The 18,506-nt window shown below is 34.1% G+C and overlaps 1 protein-coding gene across 1 annotated transcript in view; it reads left to right on the plus strand.

The window, feature by feature from the left end:
• Positions 1–18,506, plus strand: part of CCDC178 (coiled-coil domain containing 178) — a gene marked incomplete at its 3' end in the record, with an annotated part of 368,411 nt that overhangs the window by 324,607 nt on the left and 25,298 nt on the right. Inside the window, exon 20 of the mRNA XM_081078376.1 lies at positions 9,113–9,247. Within this exon, the coding sequence (XP_080934502.1) occupies positions 9,113–9,247 (135 nt within the window). The remainder of the gene's footprint in view (positions 1–9,112; positions 9,248–18,506) is intronic.

An 18,506-nucleotide genomic window follows, 5' to 3' on the forward strand; every position in this document is an offset into this window, starting at 1 on the left:
GATAATAGCTAGAAAATTTAAATCACAAAAAAGAATTAATTGTAGTTTAAGGAGTAGTTTGAGAAATCTTAAACAACTTTATCCAAAACTATATTAATCAATTTATATATCCTTATGGTCTTTCAAACAGAAGTACCACCAATCCTCCCCTAATTCCAGCAAATTCAGTTTTTGTGAAAATGTTATATACGTCTATCTTCACTTTAGTATAAGTTATAAAGTTACTCAACAACTATATTAATTATGGGAATGGGTTGATAAGAAATACCAAAATACTTAGACAATTTATGAAGCAGCTGGAAGTAGTAATTCTTTGCTTATTGACGTAAACTCAGTATTTTGGGTAGTTCTCTTATAGGTAAGATCACGCTTCATTGATACATAACTAAAATCTTTACAAAAAACCATTTTTTTATATTTTATCAAACGGTGAAGTGTAATAGGATATTCTTAAAACCAGATTATAATAAATTTCCTAAAAGTAAATCATTCCAAGCCACAAAATAGGAGGATACCTTTCTTGTCAACTTAACCTAGAGTTGTCTTTTTTTAATTGAAACAACTAAACATACTGTAAGTTACAGAGTTATATATGAGCTATAATTAAGTAAATGAGTTTTATAATAAATTTCTATATACCTTTACTGGCTTTATAAATCTTGACATTTGCCATATTTGCTTTGGATGTTTAAACCAATATATGAGGTGTGATCAAACAATATGGTGAATGTTTAAATTTAAAAGAAAATTACAATACAAAAACACATTGCCATTAATCTCCCTCAGAATATTCTCCAATCTTCTAACACACTTATCCCTTCATTCTTGCCACTTTCTGAAGCAATTCTGGAAGTCCTCTTTTGTGAGTGTCTTTAGTTGTGCTGTCATGGCTGCCTCGATCATTTTGACTTTGGGAAAGAGCCAGAAGTCACACAGTGCCAAATCTGGTGAATAAGGTATGGATGAGGACACACTATAATGTTTTTATTTGACAGAAATTGCCATATACCAGAAGTGGTGTGTGACACAGAGCACTGTCATGAGGGAGGATGATTTACAGCACACTTTAAAACACACTCTCAACTGTAGCTCACACTTGACTGACTGTACCAAATAAGTTGAAACTTGTCACACACTGTTACTAAGGTTCAATATGCCGCTTCCCGTATTGAAGATCTCTTCCTTTCTGTTGGAAGGCACTTGGTAGTAGCATTTACCTTATTTTATGATCATAATGGAAAGGCTCCATGTCACACATCGCTTATGGTACGGCAACTTCTATCAAATAAAAACATTACGGTGTGTCCTCATCCACTTTATTCACCGGATCTGGTGTCATGCGACTTCTGGCTCTTCCCCAAAGCCAAAATGATGCAGGACATCGAGGCAGCCACGACAGCGCAACTAAAGACACTCACTAAAGAGAACTTCCAGAACTGCTTCAGAAAGTGGCAAGAATGATGGGATAAGTGGGTTCCAAGCAAGGGGGAGTATTTTGAGGTGGATTAATGGCAATGTGTCTTTTACTATAGTAAATGTGTTTTTATTTGAACATTCACCGTATTGTTTGACCACACCTCGTAGGTACACTCAAAACTCTCTGTCTGTCTATTCCTAATATTATTTCCCTCCTCCTTTCTCATAGTTAACCATTAACTAGCCTTTTTTTAGTGTTTATCATTCCATCTGTGTTTTTGATACTATTTTTATGATCGATATGTCACATTGTGTGCTCACCACCCAGAGTCAGTTCTCCTTCCATCACCATATATTTCACACCCTTTACCCTCTTCTACCATAGTGTATTTATTTTAAATGTTAGGGCTTAGGGTATGAATATATCACAATGTATTCTTTTATTATTCAAATGTAGACAATTTGATTGTTTCAAAAAATGTTCACCATTTCAAGCAAAGCTGTAAATGAACATTATTTTATGTTTCCTTGAGAACATATTATTACCATTTTTCGAGAGCAGTATCTCTCAGACTTTAGCATGCATTGTATCACCTGTATGTCTCATTAAAACACAAACTGCTGAGCCCCAGAGTTTCTGATTTAGTTGGTCTGAATGCCTGTATTTTTATCAAGTTCTAGGGTGATACTGATCTTGCTGCTCTTGAGAACCACTGGTCTAGAATTTCAGCATAATTGCTTGATCAAAGGGAAAATATCTTCAACTTCAGTCGGTAATGGCAAATTGTTCTCCAAAGGCTTTGTGTCAAATCATATACAATGCACATTGTTTGAAAGTTCAATGTTCCCCCCCCCATATCTTTAGCAACAATTGGTATGGACAGTTTATTTTCAGTAAGTAATCCCCGATCTAATGAGTGTGAAGTATATTTATTTGTATGCTACTATTGAAATTGAGCATGTTTTTATATGTTTACAGACCAAATAGCTTTCCTTTTCTTTGAATTGCCTTTTTGATTCATTTGCCCAGGTTTTTTTTGGGGGGGTGGGTGGGGGTGGCGGGCATATTGTTTATATTTTTTCTTATTGATTTATAGTGTTCTTTCTATGTTAAAGAAATTAATTCTTGTCATCTATAAGTGTTGTTAAAATATTTTCTAAACCTTTGGCTTATTTTGTTACCCTGTTTAATTTATTTTTTATTTCAATATAATTAAATTTGTTAATTCTTTCCTTTGCAATTTATTATTTTAATGTTTTGTTTAAAAGTCCTTTCCCTCGTAAACATCATAAATTTATTTCATCATATTTTCTTCCAAAAAATTAAAGTTCAGCTTTTCTCATTTTTAGTCTACCTTACTTTTATTTTAGTATATATTGTGAGTTAAGGGTCTAATTTTATTTTAGATCCACTGATTTAAATGCTATCTCTGTTATATTTCCAATTTCTGTATTTTATTTGAATGTCTCTCTTTTTCAGCTCTCTTTTCTGATCAAATGGTTATCCATTCCAGTGCTTTATGGCCAGTTTTACATATTGCATGTCAATTCTTTGAACTTCTTCTCCTATTTCATAATTGTCTTAGCTATTCCCAATTCTGTGTTCTTCCATATGAATTTTAGATCAAGTTCCATGAAAACAGATGAGATTGTAGACCACTTCATGAACAATTGATGTGCTCTTGACACTTTTTTCTCATTTGTGGACATATCTCTCCATTTATTCAGACCTTACTTTATATTTTTCCAATTTTTTTTAACTTTCTCTATAAAATCCTGCATATGCTTTAATTGATTGAAACCTAGATAACTTACATTTTATATTGTGATTATGAATGGCATTTTTAAAATTATAATTCAAAGTTGGTTATTACTGGTTATTTTAAATATTATTAGTGTAGTTAAATTTGATCTTTTAGGCAAAAAATTTCCTAGATTCTCGTTACCTCCTGTTGTTGCTTTGTAGAACTCTTGAATGTAGACATTCTTCCTAACTCTTATAACTGATTTAAACTGATATTTTTTTCTTTTTATTTTCTTGTTACTTTAGCCAGTATTGGCAATAAAATGTTAAATAGATCTGCTAATTCCTAATATCTTTACTTTATTTGTCCTGGCATGCATGGGAATTCTTCTAAAGTGTCTCTACTTAGTAAAATATTTATGGGAAATTTTGGTTTATACCCTTTATCAGGTTAAAGAAATTTTTATCTGTTCTTACTTCTAATTTGCCAAGATAATTTTTTCGTTGTTAATTTTGTTCAGTGTTGATTCATATCACCTTCTTCTGGGGATGATCATGTTTTCTTTAATATATTGATGTATTACGTGAAAATACTTGTTGATAATGATTTTTTTTAAATATCTGGAACTATTAAATTATAGTTCCTTTGCACCATCTTCAATTAAAATAATGAGCTCCTAGATGGTACAAACTACATTTCATCAATCAATAAGTATTTATTAATCACCCTCTTATTACTAATAAATCATTGTCAGTTTCAGTCTTAAACAAAACAATGAATTAGGAGAACACTTTTACTTTCCAGTTAGAAAATATGGATGGTCAGTTATTTCCTTGCGAGGCAAAGAGAGAAGAGCGGAAGAAAGTTAAGAATTGGTTGTTAACCAGTGCTGCATAACAAGTTGTCCCAAACTTTAGCGGCTTAAACCAGCAAACATTTACTTCCTCACAAAGTTTCTGAGGTTCAATCACCAGCAGCTGCTTAGCTGAGTGATTCTGACACAGGGTCTCTCATAAAACTGCACTCCAATTGTTGGTCAAGTTAGCAGCCATCTGAAGAGGCTGGAGAATCTGCTTCCAAGATCACTCACAGTGCTGTTGGGGGAAAAGAAGAAAAAACAAACAAACTTCAGTATCCCACCATGTGGGTCTTTACAGAGGGCCGTTCACACAACATCTGAGCTGGCTTCCCCTAGATCAGTTGATCTGAGAGAATTAGAAAGTGAGAAAGGGGCCGGCCCAGTGGCTCAGGTGGTTGGAGCGCTGTGCTCCTAACACCAGGTCACCAGTTGGATTCCCACATGGGCCAGTGAGCTGCACCCTCTACAGCTAAGGCTGTGAACAACAGCTCTCCCTGGAGCTGGGCTGCCATGAGCTGCCTTTGGCTGCCTTGGGCTACCAGGAGGGGTCGGCAGCCAGCGTGACGTGAGTGGCGGGCTGCCGTGAGCTGCTGACCTGTGACTGACAGCCTCAGCCGGGGGAGCACAAGGCTCATAACACCAGCATGGGCCAGGGAGCTGTGTCCTACACAACTAGACTGAGAAACAACGGCTTGAACCGGAGTGGGGAGGGGGAGGTGGAAGAAGGGGAAAAAAATAATTTAAAAAATTAAAACTTAAAAAAAAAAGAAAGCGAGAAAGCTCAGGAGAGAGGTCACCGTTGTGTGTGTGTGTGTGTGTGTGTGTGTGTGTGTTTCTTGAAAGTGACGTATCACTTCTGCAATATTCTGTTCTTTATAAGAGTCAGTAAGTCCAGCCCCCAGTCAAGGGGAAGGGAATTCTGCTTCACTTCTTAAAGGAAGGAATATCAAATGAGTTGAGAACCTATTTTTAAAATCATACCTATGAACACTTTTTTTCTCAGACACAGTAAATAACAAATATACTTCAACTCTACTTCACCCCATTCCTCTACAATGTGCCCCAATGTCCCCTTTCAACTACACATAGTAAGGCTTTACTTTATTCCTGTGTTCTCCATAATGTATACCAAACAATTGTATGCTCCAACCTCACCCTAGAAAATATCAAAAAAGGAGATGCTTTGAAATTTCTGATTTTTAATGGTGAGAACATGGGAAGGGTGTAAGGCAATATTTTGGTACTAATATGGTTATGGTTAAACCTGAATGCTTTTGAAAACTTTTTATTGGAATATCAAATAGTGCTGTTTTATTGCATGACATCAATAAAATAATATAAATATAAATGTATATAATTAGAGGTTTTGTGTGTCATAATATATGCATTATAACATTTAGTATTAAATCCAGTTTTATGTGATACATACGAGTTAGCAATTGTCATGAATTTATACAGGTGATCAAAACAACTTGGATTAAAAACAAAATTTATAGAATTTAGTGTGTTAAAATAGGAAATGGAGGATCTTTCGTTTTTGAAAATGACAACAGTAATTTACACTATTTTACTGTCAAAGAGTATCAAGCATCAAAATCTTAAAATCTTAAAAAATGTCATGGGAGCCTAATCAAATTTGAACATAACGTATTTTTACCAAATGTATAAAGATATATTGTATACAGTGCTCACAAATGTACATTGTATGAAATGCTCACATTGACACAAAATGGCCAACTTAGTATCTCAATACACCATGTCAAAATGGACATGAATTGATTTTTCTCTTCATGAATAGGTACACAGTGATCATTATCTCAAAAGAAGTATCAGTGAATTCCATCTTTGGGCTTCCTTCAACAAAAAACTCACAAAACAAGTACTAGAGCCAAAACTTAACAAGTCCACTACAAATTCAGACAGGTCAGAAACCATTGTCAGAAAACTCTTCCAATTCCTTTTCACTATTTTAAATGGCTTAGAGTATACACTAGCTGTTCCCCTATCCAACTTTCCTCATACAGCTGAATATATCCTCACTTCCTCTTTCATATAAGAAAATTGAGGGCAATGGAATTGAGGATATTTTTTTTTTCCAAAATGACTCTTTTCCTGTTCTAATATGCTTCTCTTTAGTTCTATGAGAATATATTCATTCTCTTACAAAATTCTTGCAATATTTGTTTGGGGCTAAACAGCAGCCCAATTCATCTGTCAATGGCTCTAAATTCCACTCGTACTTCTTAGTACATGGCAAGCCCTCGAAATGCCCTTGCTATTTTCCCATGCAGTGTTTTTATGTCCTTCGGTGACCCTTTTTGTTTCTCTACCACTGCCTCCCTCATTCCACCTCACCTTCCCTAAAATCTGAATCAGAGGACAGGGATGTAATCATTTCAGGAATAAATGAGTACATTTCAAGAACATAATCATTGGGATGTTTCATTCCGGAAATACTGGGCTAATTGAGATTGAAGAGATCAAAAACCACTCCAGTTCCTTTGGTTTTCCAACCTAAATACTGCCATCACCTGAAGGACTTTGCCTCTTACAACTTAACTCTCTCTTTTTCTTCATATATGTTTGTGTTCTTTCCATTATTTGGTCTATTTTTCTCTTCTACCATTATTTGCTAAGGTCCTGAAAGTCTCATTCACTTCTTCACTTTTTCCACTAAAATTTTACTGGTTCACTTATTGAGTTATTTTTAATAAATATTTATTGAGTCATCATTGTCTGCTGCCGTTTTATAATTGGGCTTTTAATCACTGCCCCAAAATAGTTGTCATCATGGCTAACTCTTAGATTAAATCAACTGTCCTTCCAAGCATCTTAAATGTTTTCTCTACATATTATTGCAGATCATCTTTTGTGTTTAATATACATATGTATGTGTGTATATGTGACTTTTATAGGATACTGATTCTTTCCTCCTTAAGAATTCCTTCAGTTTTTCCCATTCCTGTTTCTTCTTCCCAGAGGCCTATTAACTATCAATTTTCCCAAGAAACTCTTGAGATATTACTATTTCTTAGTTGATACTTAAGGAACTTCTTTATTTAGTAGCTGCAGTTCACCCTTGTATATGGACTAATCTAAGGCCCCCGTGGCTAATTCAAGCTAGAATGCAGAAAACTGAATAAATGAGACTTACTGTATACAGATACTTCTCCTCATTCTAGATGTGAATGTGGGCAATGTTACTATTCAGTTGGTTGACGAGCTCCCCCCTGTATTACCTTCCACACATTGAAGATCTTCCACTTGAAAATAGTGTCTTTATTTCAAGGAATTCCTCTAAAACTCACCTTCTTGTTATTTGCCTCTTGTCATATCTGTGGATACCATAATAACAGTATAATACATAGACTAAAGTATTCTAATATCTTAATGAGTATATCACAATAAAGCATAATCCTCCATTGGCTGTCAGAGTTGGCAGAAAAAATATTTTAATATATTAAAAGTATTAAAATATTTTATATATTAAAATATTACAGAAATAAAATTAATATGGACAATTTTTTTCTTCAAAAAGTGATGTTACTCTTACATCCAATGGCCTAAATTATATGAAATGTCCATAAACTAATTCCAGGTCATGTATTTCAGCATCTAGCAAGCTGAAATATCTATAGTTTTCAAGGTTATATTTTCTTCCTAAGTTAACCAATTGACCAAAAATAGAGGCTTGATTTTCCTGTGGATTTACATTAACAGGTATGTGTTGTATATTACAATGCATAATGAAGATAATAACAATAAACAATTCACATGCAATACCAGATAACTATTTTAAAGTTGTTATTTTTCAGTAAACTCTTTTACTGAAATATGCATACAGAAAAGTTCACAAGTTATATATGCACTGTTTGATGAAGTTTCACAAAGGATCCCTTACATGTAACCTTGATAGGAAATTTTTGGTGTTTTTTTTTTCCATTCTACAAAATACACTAAAAGGAAATCAACATAAGTAATTATGCACATTTTCATAATCCAAAAGAATTTTCAGTGATGGAATATATTATATGTAAATTTTTAATATAGATTTTTACTATTAATTTGTATGAAGTTTATTTCTTTGGAAATAATTATAAACAATTCTGTATGGTGTGACTATGCTAACTGTTGAAGAACAAACGTACATTGTCTTGGTAACACTTTTTTTAATTAAAGTTTATTGGGTGACAATTGTTAGTAAAGTTACATAGATTTCAGGTGTACAATTCTGTATTACATCATCTATAAATCCCATTGTGTGTTCACCACCCAGGGTCAGTTCTCCTTCCATTACCATATATTTGATCCCCTAAAACTTCTATTGTGTTTTTCTTTGGTTGGTTTTATATTAAACTTCTGAAAGGTATAGGATGCCTCATAGAAAAAGTCTTTCTTTTCCTGTATAGATTCAGTATTAAACATGTCACTACTGAATGTTGTATACACTGTAGTTTAGTGCAGTGAGATGTTTCCATGTCACATAGTCAGAGGGAGGTGGATTAATAGGGAGTTCTAGCTGGAAATTTCTTCCCTGTTATTGTTCTCCCTCAGCAGTTGATGGCTAAGTTAATTCTCTTTAGTTTTGTCATGCTCTAAAGCACACATTGCCAAGCAATGGTAAGCTTTATGAGGAAAAAAGAAGCAATGGTGTCCATCAAAGTCTTAAAGTTGCATTTTTAAACTTTGGCTTGATCTGATATGTCATTCAAAAAAGCTTTAAAAGATTATTTTTTTAAAGAAAGGTTCAATATGTCCTGAGGCTATCGGTTTTGAGTTAAACTGGGTGAAGTAGAAATATTTTACTCATCAGCTTTGCAGTCACAGAGTTTGCCTCAGCTAGAACAAAACTGCTGAGGCATTTAGAGAAAATTAACCCCCCATCCTGGCGGCCAGATGTGACTGGTTTCTAATGAATGCACATGAGTGGGCTGAAAAATCAAGAGACTGTGAAATTCCTGTCAGGTCCGTACAGTGCAGAATGGGCTATTGACTGCTTTCTATATTTCCCTCCATCATTCTTCTTGAACACTGCCATTAATTTCCTCTCCTACTCTGACTTGTGTTTGTTCTCCCTCCCTCTTTCCTTTAGCTCTGTCAGCTGCAAAGAAGGATACACAAGGTGTGGCAGAAGTACTTCAAACTGGTGGTCCTCTACAGCCAGATGAGGCTGGCCAAGTTCCAGGCAGACTCTCAAGAGAGCATTCAGAAAATATTAGCTGTGCAGGTAGGTGATTGCAGGGAAGTAGGAAAGATCATTCTGATCTAGATTGAAAAGCAAATGATGGGTAGTGTGATGAAGCATTAAAACCATATCCCATCAGAGTTTTATAAATTTTTAACCTCTTTAATAAACTGGAATTGCATGAAGGATGAATTCAGTAAGTTAGCATACATACCATTCATACTTAGGGGGAAAAAAGAGAGTATTGGACTTGTTTCTCACAAACCTCAGAATGAATTTTTATAAATACATTTGGTATAAATATATATTTTCAAATCTTCAGGCTTTGCAGTTGCCATTTGGCTGTTTCAAAAATACTGTCAACAGTTGCTTTGTATTGCTTTTGTGTGAAATCTACTGCAGTGAGAATGACACTCTTATGTTCCTTTTTTTTTAACTCTTTTCTTTCCTCTTCCATTTTGCAAGAGGCTCAGCCCCCTAAGAAGATTTGGAGATGCCTTTATTTTTAAAATAAGCAATTTGGAATTATATGTATGCTTCCAGGTGCATGTGGAATTTTACTATTTGTTCCATAAAAATTATCAGTGAACCAATTGTTTTTATTTTAAGACTTTGATCTACAAAATCTGATGATTTTGTTCTATTTTTTTAAAACAAACAAAGAGAAAATACTCTGATATATTTTAGAAACCCATGTGAAAATTACTGTATTAAAATTACTTAAATCTTTTCAGGTTAATATTTTACTATTTGAAATGTTATTATATTATAAAACATGACCTCCTAAAAGAAAACACACACCACCTTGTTCTATTAAAAAACAAAAACTAGAAGTACCAGTTGTGTATATATATATATGCATATATATATACACACACACACATATATATACATATACATATATGTATGTATATGTATGTATATATACATGTATATATGTATACGTATATATGTGTATATATGACACATTCTTTAATACTATAATTTTCATTAATTTGCAGCATAAACAATGCATGCTGAACCTAAATAAACCAAATATTTCTCTAAATATTTTAATTTCATGTGTGCTTTATGATGCTTTCACCACAATTTTGTAAAGCACTTTCAAAGATCTTTCAAATTGCATTTTTATTGGTGGCTATTTTTGCTGTTTTCTTCTGAGGAGATATATATAAATGTATATGTATGTATGTATATATATTGGGAGTGCCAAAAAATGTATACAAGTGGACACTTTGGTCAATGTTGCTCAAGTAGTAATTTTCCATAATCAGAAGTGTCTGGATGCTGATGGTAACCACTTTGAGCACCTCTTGTAATTGCAGAAGTCAAACGTAACTTGCATTCATCTTTTTTTATCGGTATAGATTATGACAATTTTAATATAGTTTTTTCCTTTCTTAAAATGTATACGCATTTTTTGGCATCCTCTGTATATATATCCCCAATATATAAAGTATATGTGTATACACACACACACACACACACACACACAAGGTCTGTACAGACAGCTCAGTGAGGTTTCATACCTTGATATACCAGTGTCTCACAGCTGTGTTCATTATCACGTGCGGCGGTGTCTTGCTCAGTGACGTTCATTATTATTGCATGTTTTTGTGTGCCGTCGTGAGAATGTCTGAGCTTGAATTAGAGCAATGAACAAACATTAAATTTCTTGTTAAACTTGACAAGAGTGGAAGTGAAATCAGGGCCATGTTAGTCCAAGTTTATGGGGATAATGCCATGAAGAAAACAGCGGTGCACAAATGGATTAAACATTTTTCTGAGGGGAGAGAAGTCGTCACTGATGAAGAGAGGTCAGGGCAGCCAGTATCGAGCAGAACTGAAGAAAACATTGCAGAAATTCGTCGAATTGTGTGTCAAAATCCTCCGCTGACTGTGAGAAGCATACCAGACCAAGTAAACATCAATAGAGAAACAGTTAGGGAAATCTGAACTGAAAATCTTGGTATGAGAAAGGTGTGTGCAAAAATGGTCCCAAAGTTGCTGATCGATGAACAACAGCAAAGGAGAGTGGAAGTTTGCCAAGACCTTTTAGAGAGGCAAGACGATGTTTTGAGCCATGTTATCACTGGTGATGAAACATGGGTGTACCAACATGACCCTGAAACAAAGCGTCAAAGTGCACAATGGAAGTCAGCCAATAATCCACGACCAAAAATGTTCTAACAGTCCAAATCAATGTTGCTAACCTTTTTTGGTAACCTATTATTCATTAACTGGACAAACAGTTAACCAAGTTTACTATTTGGAAGTGCTGAAAAAGCTGCGTGAAAAAGTTAGACGACCTGAACTTTTCGCCAACAATTCATGACTCTTGCATCACAACAATGCACCAGCTCACATGGCACTCTCTGTGAGGAAGTTTTTAGCCAGTAAACAAATAACTGCATTGGAACACCCTCCCTACTCACCTGGTCTGTCCCACAATGATTTCTTTCTTTACCTGAAGATAAAGGAAAGATTGAAAGGAAGATATTTTGATGACATTCGGGACATCAACGGTAATACGACAACAGGTCTGATGGCCATTCCAAGGAAAGCGTTCCAAAATTGCTTTGAAGGGTGGACTAGGCACTGGCTTTGGTGCATAGCTTCCCAGGGGGAGTACTTCAAAGGTGACCATAGTGATATTCAGCAATGAAGTATGTAGCACTTTTTCTAGGATGAGTTTGCGAACTTCATTGTCAGACCTCATGTGTGTGTACTTTTATAAGAGTTCTATGGGAAATTGATTATAACAAAAAATGTTAAATAATAGGAGAACTTTAAAGTTTTGAAAAGTTAGTGTTTAAAAGGTGTAGGTTTAATAGAAATTCATATGCAAACTTGAGTATAAATTACAATTGCAGTATTTTAGAAGTCAAGAACATGTTTTGTTTGGTTCTTAAAAAGTCTGATATCATGTAGTACATTAAAAATTATGGACTGGCTATAACCTGTGATTTCCTTTTAAATACAGAGGGTGCCAAAAAACTACATATTTTAAGAAAGGAAAAAACTGTATTAAAATTGTAATAATATACAATGATAACAAAATGAATATAACTCATGTGTATACATTTTTTGGCACCTCCCAGTATTCAAAGGTAATCTGTGTGCTCTAATAATTGTCTTTGAAAAATTTCATATTTCTGCCAAAATGTAACCTCTCTTAAAAATCTGACACATGATAAATTCTCATTGCTAATTAGGGTGTATTTTGAAATATTGAAAATGTCAGTAGAAACTATTTGAATATTGGTAAAGTGAATTCTCAATCCATACCTTCAATAATTTTAATTCTAATTTTCTTATTAGAAATTCACCAATAAGTTCATTACCAAAGTTGATTTTTAAATTACTTATTTTTATGACTGTTACATACAGTGGAAATGGAGGGATAGAAATGATAGTATAGTATCGACAGGAAAAGTCAAGTACTCAACTAGAGACAGCAGCAAGCCTGGGTTGTATTTGGGGAACTTGAGAAGCATAACTTGTAGTATTCTTTTCTTATCTACTGGAGATATCTTCAATTTAGAATATTTGGGCTTTTAATAAAAATGTGAAAATGTTTTCAGGATCTTGCCATAAAACTATAGAAACACGTACAATCCTCTGAAAACAAATCAAATCCTAAACTTCAGCATGGTACCTAACCCTGCTGTGCTCTCTGTACATAACCACCACACCGAGGTTGCTTTTTTAGCAGATCATTCTTCCTACTTGTTGCTGTTCTCATCTTCCTAGAAGATTCTAAGCTCCTTCGGGCTTGTTTTTTAGGGTGTATGGTAGCAAGGCCACTAAGGAAATCTGAAATTATCCCATGCCTATCTTGTTTGCACTTATTATAGCCATTTAAAAAATAAAAACATGGTAGAGTGATTTAATATGTTTGCAGGGTGAGTCTGCAGATGTCATTCTCTACAGTTTGACTCAATGTGGCTAAAGATTGCCTAGTAGAGCAGATGCTTTTGCTCTCTTTCATATAATTTAGTAGCCCATCAATATTGGGGAATTATTTAATGCTATTTAATATTTATTGCCTCTTTGGCATCTTATTTGGGCAAAGAACACTGGACGTTAGCACATTATTCAGAGGAGAGAATGTGATGCGTCTAGCTACACTGTGTAAATGTGATCTTAAACTGCATAAGCACACGCATTTTGTCGGAGTAAAGGGAATGATAGTAGTCTCCAACTTTTTCAAAGGTTGATCCACCCACAGTATTTTATACAATGTTTAGAAAGCATAGTTGAAGGGCCATATTGATATATTAGAGAGCAGCAATATAAGAAAGATCAGGGAGAGGGAGAAATATACAACATTTAGAATGCTTAATTGTAAAGGGGAAAAAAGACTTTGCAAGGACAAACATCTAAACGATAGCTAAGTAAAGGTCCATGCATACATATGAGGTCAAACAATTCACGAAAATGTTGCAAAGATGTTGCTAACCTTTTTTGATATCAGAGGGATTATTCATTATGAATTTGTACCAACTGGACAAACAGTGATCCCAGTTTACTATTTGGAAGTGCGGAAAAGGCTGCATAAAAAAGTTAAACGACCTGAACTTTTCCCCAATAATTCATGGCTCTTGCATCACGACTATACACCAGCTCACACAGCATTGTCTATGAAGCAGTTTTTAGCCAGTAAACAAATGACTGTGTTGGAACACCCTGCCTACTCACCTGATCTGGCCCCAATGACTTCTTTCTTTATCTGAAGATAAAGGAAATATTGAAAGGAAGACATTTTGATGACATTCAGGACATCAAGGGTAATACGACAACAGCTCTGATGGCCATTCCAGAAACAGTTCCAAAATTGCTTTGAAGGATGGACTAGGTGCTGGTGTCGGTGCATAGTTTCCCAAGGGGAGTACTTTGAAGGTGACCATAGTGATATTCAAAAATGAGGTGTGTAGCACTTTTTTCTAGGATGTGTTTGCGAACTTAATTGTCAGACCTCAGACATTGTTGAACTCGAGAGGGCAATACCTGCACCAATGATGGATGAGTTTGAAAGGTGCATTTGGGCTCAATGGAATGCATATTCTAATAAGTTTTCCTGTTCTGTCATGCAGTACTGCTCAAGCAGAAGTCACTGCAGTGATTGAGGGACAGTGAATGACCACAGAGTACCTCCTCAAGCAGCCCCACTCCTAGAACATTCCCCTGACCTCCTCGCACAAACTTCTGTTTAAGTGTCTTTATCTCCTCACTTAGAGAACGTGAGCCTTCTCAGTTAAAAAGCATGTCTTATTTGTTCATCTTTATCTCCCTGGCACTAACTATAGTTCCCAAAACAAAGGTACTCAAAAATGTTTGTTGAGAGAATTGATTGTTATGTGAGTTAGAGAATTGGTTTATTAAGATTGAATGTGATAACTTCAAAGGTTCTTTCCAGCTCTAGGTGCCAATTCTGTAAATGAATAAACAAAAGCATTCTTCAGGTATTTTACCAGAAATTTTGATAGTACAGAAGTAAGGCGCTTAATCATTTCTCTCTCTCTCTCTCTCTCTCTCTCTCTCTCTCTCTCTCTCTCTCTCTCTCTCACACACACACACACACACACACACACACACACTCACTACATACAGGGACAGCCCAATTTTCTATATCTGGAAGAGAACTGTACAAATGTAAAGAAGCCAGGAAAAAAACAGGATAAAAGCATAAAATCACTTAACAATGCGATATAAAAAAAACACTCTGAGGCTATGTGATCTTTTTAAAGACAAGAAATTATAGGAATTTGAACTTTTAAAATATACACATTTAGAGATGTTATGGTTAAAGAATAAAATTAAATGCTAAATCTTACCAGTTAAGTCTAAATAGTAGTAGAAAAAGTATTTTAATATAGTTGCCAATAATTTAAGAATTTCTACTAGAAGTCTAAAAATAAGATTTGTCACTGCCAAACTACTAGAGAAAATACCATAAAAATTGGAAAAATTAATAAATGCAGGAAGGAGGACAGGAAAAGTGTAAAAATGTACAAAATAAATTCAACCATGTTAGTGATCAGAATAACTGTATATGCTTTCATTACACAGTTTAAAGTACAGATTTACAGATTGGTTATACAAGCAAAATCCATTTCATTTAGAAGAGATGCACCTTAGACAAGTAGAAAGTGAACGAAGCTTCCAGAAAAAAATAATAAGTTCTAATTTAAAAACCAGGGGAGTAGGCAGAGAAAGAATGAGTCTTCAATGCAAAAATAATTACAACATTCAAATATAGATATTTCCTATTCATAAAATATATAGCTTCTTAAGATATATCAATCATGAACTTAATGCACATGACAACATAACTTAAGAATCTGTAAATTTAGAACTGATTGAAAGCCAGAGAAAACATTAAAACTTTACAATCACAACGGGAAATACTAGCACATCTCCTTGAACTTTTAAAAAATAAAAATAAAAGAGCATCACATATCAAAGCCTATGAGTTTTTACTCAACTATGAAGAACTTCAACTTCAGAAAACACATGAATGTAATTTGATATAATGAGAGATTCAAGGAGAAAGACTATATGATTACTGTGTATAGTCTAAAACAATTTGCTAACAAGAGCAACATACTTACTCTGTCACAAAATAGTTTAGAACAAAACTGCCTTAACTTGATAAAATATACTAAATGATAAATTACCAGAAGCATTTTATTAAAATTAGGGTGAAAATAAGGATTCCTGCTTTCATCATTACTGGTCATCACTGCACTGAAGCCTTAGCAGTAAGTCCTGAAAAATGATTAAGAGGTACAGATACTGTGGGGGAAAATGGCAAAACTATCATTATTATCTGACAACATGGGGCTTCTCTTACAACATCTAGAAAAATCAACCAGAAAAGCATTAGAATTAATGACAGTTACTTAAAATGGCAACCTGAAGTATAAAGATCCTAAGAATAAACGCTAATAAAAAGTTCAATTTTTTTTGGAGAGAACTACTAAACAATAATGAAAAGATACACGTAGAAACCTAAATAAAACTAAATATGTATCATTTTTATGAATGAGAAGATTCTACATATTGGAAGGATGCCAATTTTTTAAAATCTCAACATTTGAAAAATTCGTAAATTCAAAACCATCGTATTCAAAATCCAGATAGAATTTTTCCGTAGGAAGCTTGAAAAGGTTTTTATAATGCATTTGGAAGGCAAAAATCCACCAGTACAGCTCTGACATTTTTTTAAAAGAAAAATTGTTTTTAGGTTGGGGTCAGTCCAACCCAGTGTTTGGACACTGGGTATCAAAACATATCAGAAATTTCATATTAATGAAATTAAAACAGCATAATATTGATTCAGGAATAGATAAAAGGATCTATAAAACAAAGTAGAACCATTTGTAAATTTTTTCTCTGCAGGGTCAGATAGTAAATATTTTTAGATTTGCAAGACATACATTCTCTGTTGTAGCTTCTCAACTCTGCTTTGTAGCAGGAAAGCAGCCTTAGAAAATAGTATCTGAATGGATCTAAACTGTGCTGCAATAAAATTTTATTTACAAAACAGGCAGCAGGCTTAAAGTTGCTCATTGAAATAGGGAATCCAGGAATGCCCCACACATATTTTGAATTTAGAATATAATGAGAGTAGGATTTCAAATTGTGTATGAGGTTGCACTACTCACTTGTCAGTTATCTCAGGGATACGAATATATATCTAAGGGCTAGAGTAAAATAGATTAGTTTATATGTTTATAAAGCTTATAGAATAATTATTAAAAATCTATGAAATCTTTTTTAAAAATATAATGAATGGTAAGAAAGCCCTTCTTAAATGAGGGGAGAAAACCATTAAGAAAAATACTGTTAGACTACATAAAAATAAAAACCTTCTCATGAAAAAAGATACAATAATAAACAAAACGAACAAAATTATTTACCCTCACGGAATTTACACTTCAATGGGTAAAATAAGACAGTAAACAAACAAGTCAAAGTTATACTAGTGCTATGTGCTAAGAAAAAATAAAATAGGGAAGGGGCATATGAAATGACAGGAGAGGCAATGAAATGCATTTTGGCAAGGCATTTTGCTTCCTTATTTGTGTAAATAAATAAATCGTCCAGAATAGTTTAAAGAGTAAATCTTTGATATTGTTGTCGTGCAATTTCTCGCTTTGTGTTGAACTGAAAATAGAGATTTAACAGCTCTGAATACTGAAGTTTGAGTTTCAGACTAAGCAAGTTAGAGAGTTGGTTGGTTGCTTGTTTGGTGGTATCACCTGGGAGGTCGAATAGGTATAAACAGCACCAACCCAAGACTTGCTGTAAAGAATTAGATGAGAGGATGTGTGCAATGTGCCCTGCACACGGTAAACAATTTACAACGTTAATTCAATTTCTTCTCTTTTTCCCCTGATACTGTTGTAAAATGATGACGAGAATGTAACAACTTCTTGCCAAACATTGCCCCAATTAAATAATCACAGAAGCATTTATAGCTTCCAATCTTTCTACCTTCAGGAATTTGCAATTCCAAGTCTGACATTTTAAACTCTTGGGAATTCAAGAAACTACATAATAGTAAGTGCACTTCTAGTCATATAATGTAACAAAAGAAATGCTTGGTGAATTAAAATGATTTTTGCTCAATATTTTGAAGTATGCATAAACTAAAAGAAGAATTAAGCAAATGTTCTAAACTAAAACCCAAATAAATGAGCCACATTTTAACCAAGATCTATTGAGTGTAAAAATCACCATTCCACTTTTGACCAAGGCTGACTATAGTGAGATTTAAATGCCTGTTGCCAAAAGTCAAGTCAGAGCCAGAAAATTGTGGATGGAAGGGAATTTATAAGTTGATTTCTTCTATACCCCCACCTTTAGGACTGATTGTCTCATTATCTTTCTACAGTAAACGATGCCTTTAGAATTCCATTTTGAAATGTATATTTCCATAATGTGTTGAAACACCGATTTCTCTCTGTACTTATTGAATGCCAATAGAATGCATATAATATACATGATGGTGTTTGACCTTAAGCAGTTGACAATTAAGTTGAAGAATATCAATTCAATTCAAGACACCATTTTTTTTCGGGGGGTGGGGGATGAGGGTTCGCCTACTACGTGAAAGATATTTTGCTATACACTGAGTGTCTAAAGGTGGAAGATATAATCTCTATCTTCAAAGAGCTTGCAGTCTTATAGAGGAGGCAGACACAATGTCTCGTGTAAATATAAATGATGGCTGCGAATGTGACGTCAGTTTTCTGAAGGGGATAACTCTTAAACTAAATCTTGAAAGGTGAGG

This window comes from Rhinolophus hipposideros (genome assembly GCF_964194185.1).
Source record: "Rhinolophus hipposideros genome assembly, chromosome: 17".
Taxonomy (NCBI): Eukaryota; Metazoa; Chordata; class Mammalia; order Chiroptera; family Rhinolophidae; genus Rhinolophus; species Rhinolophus hipposideros.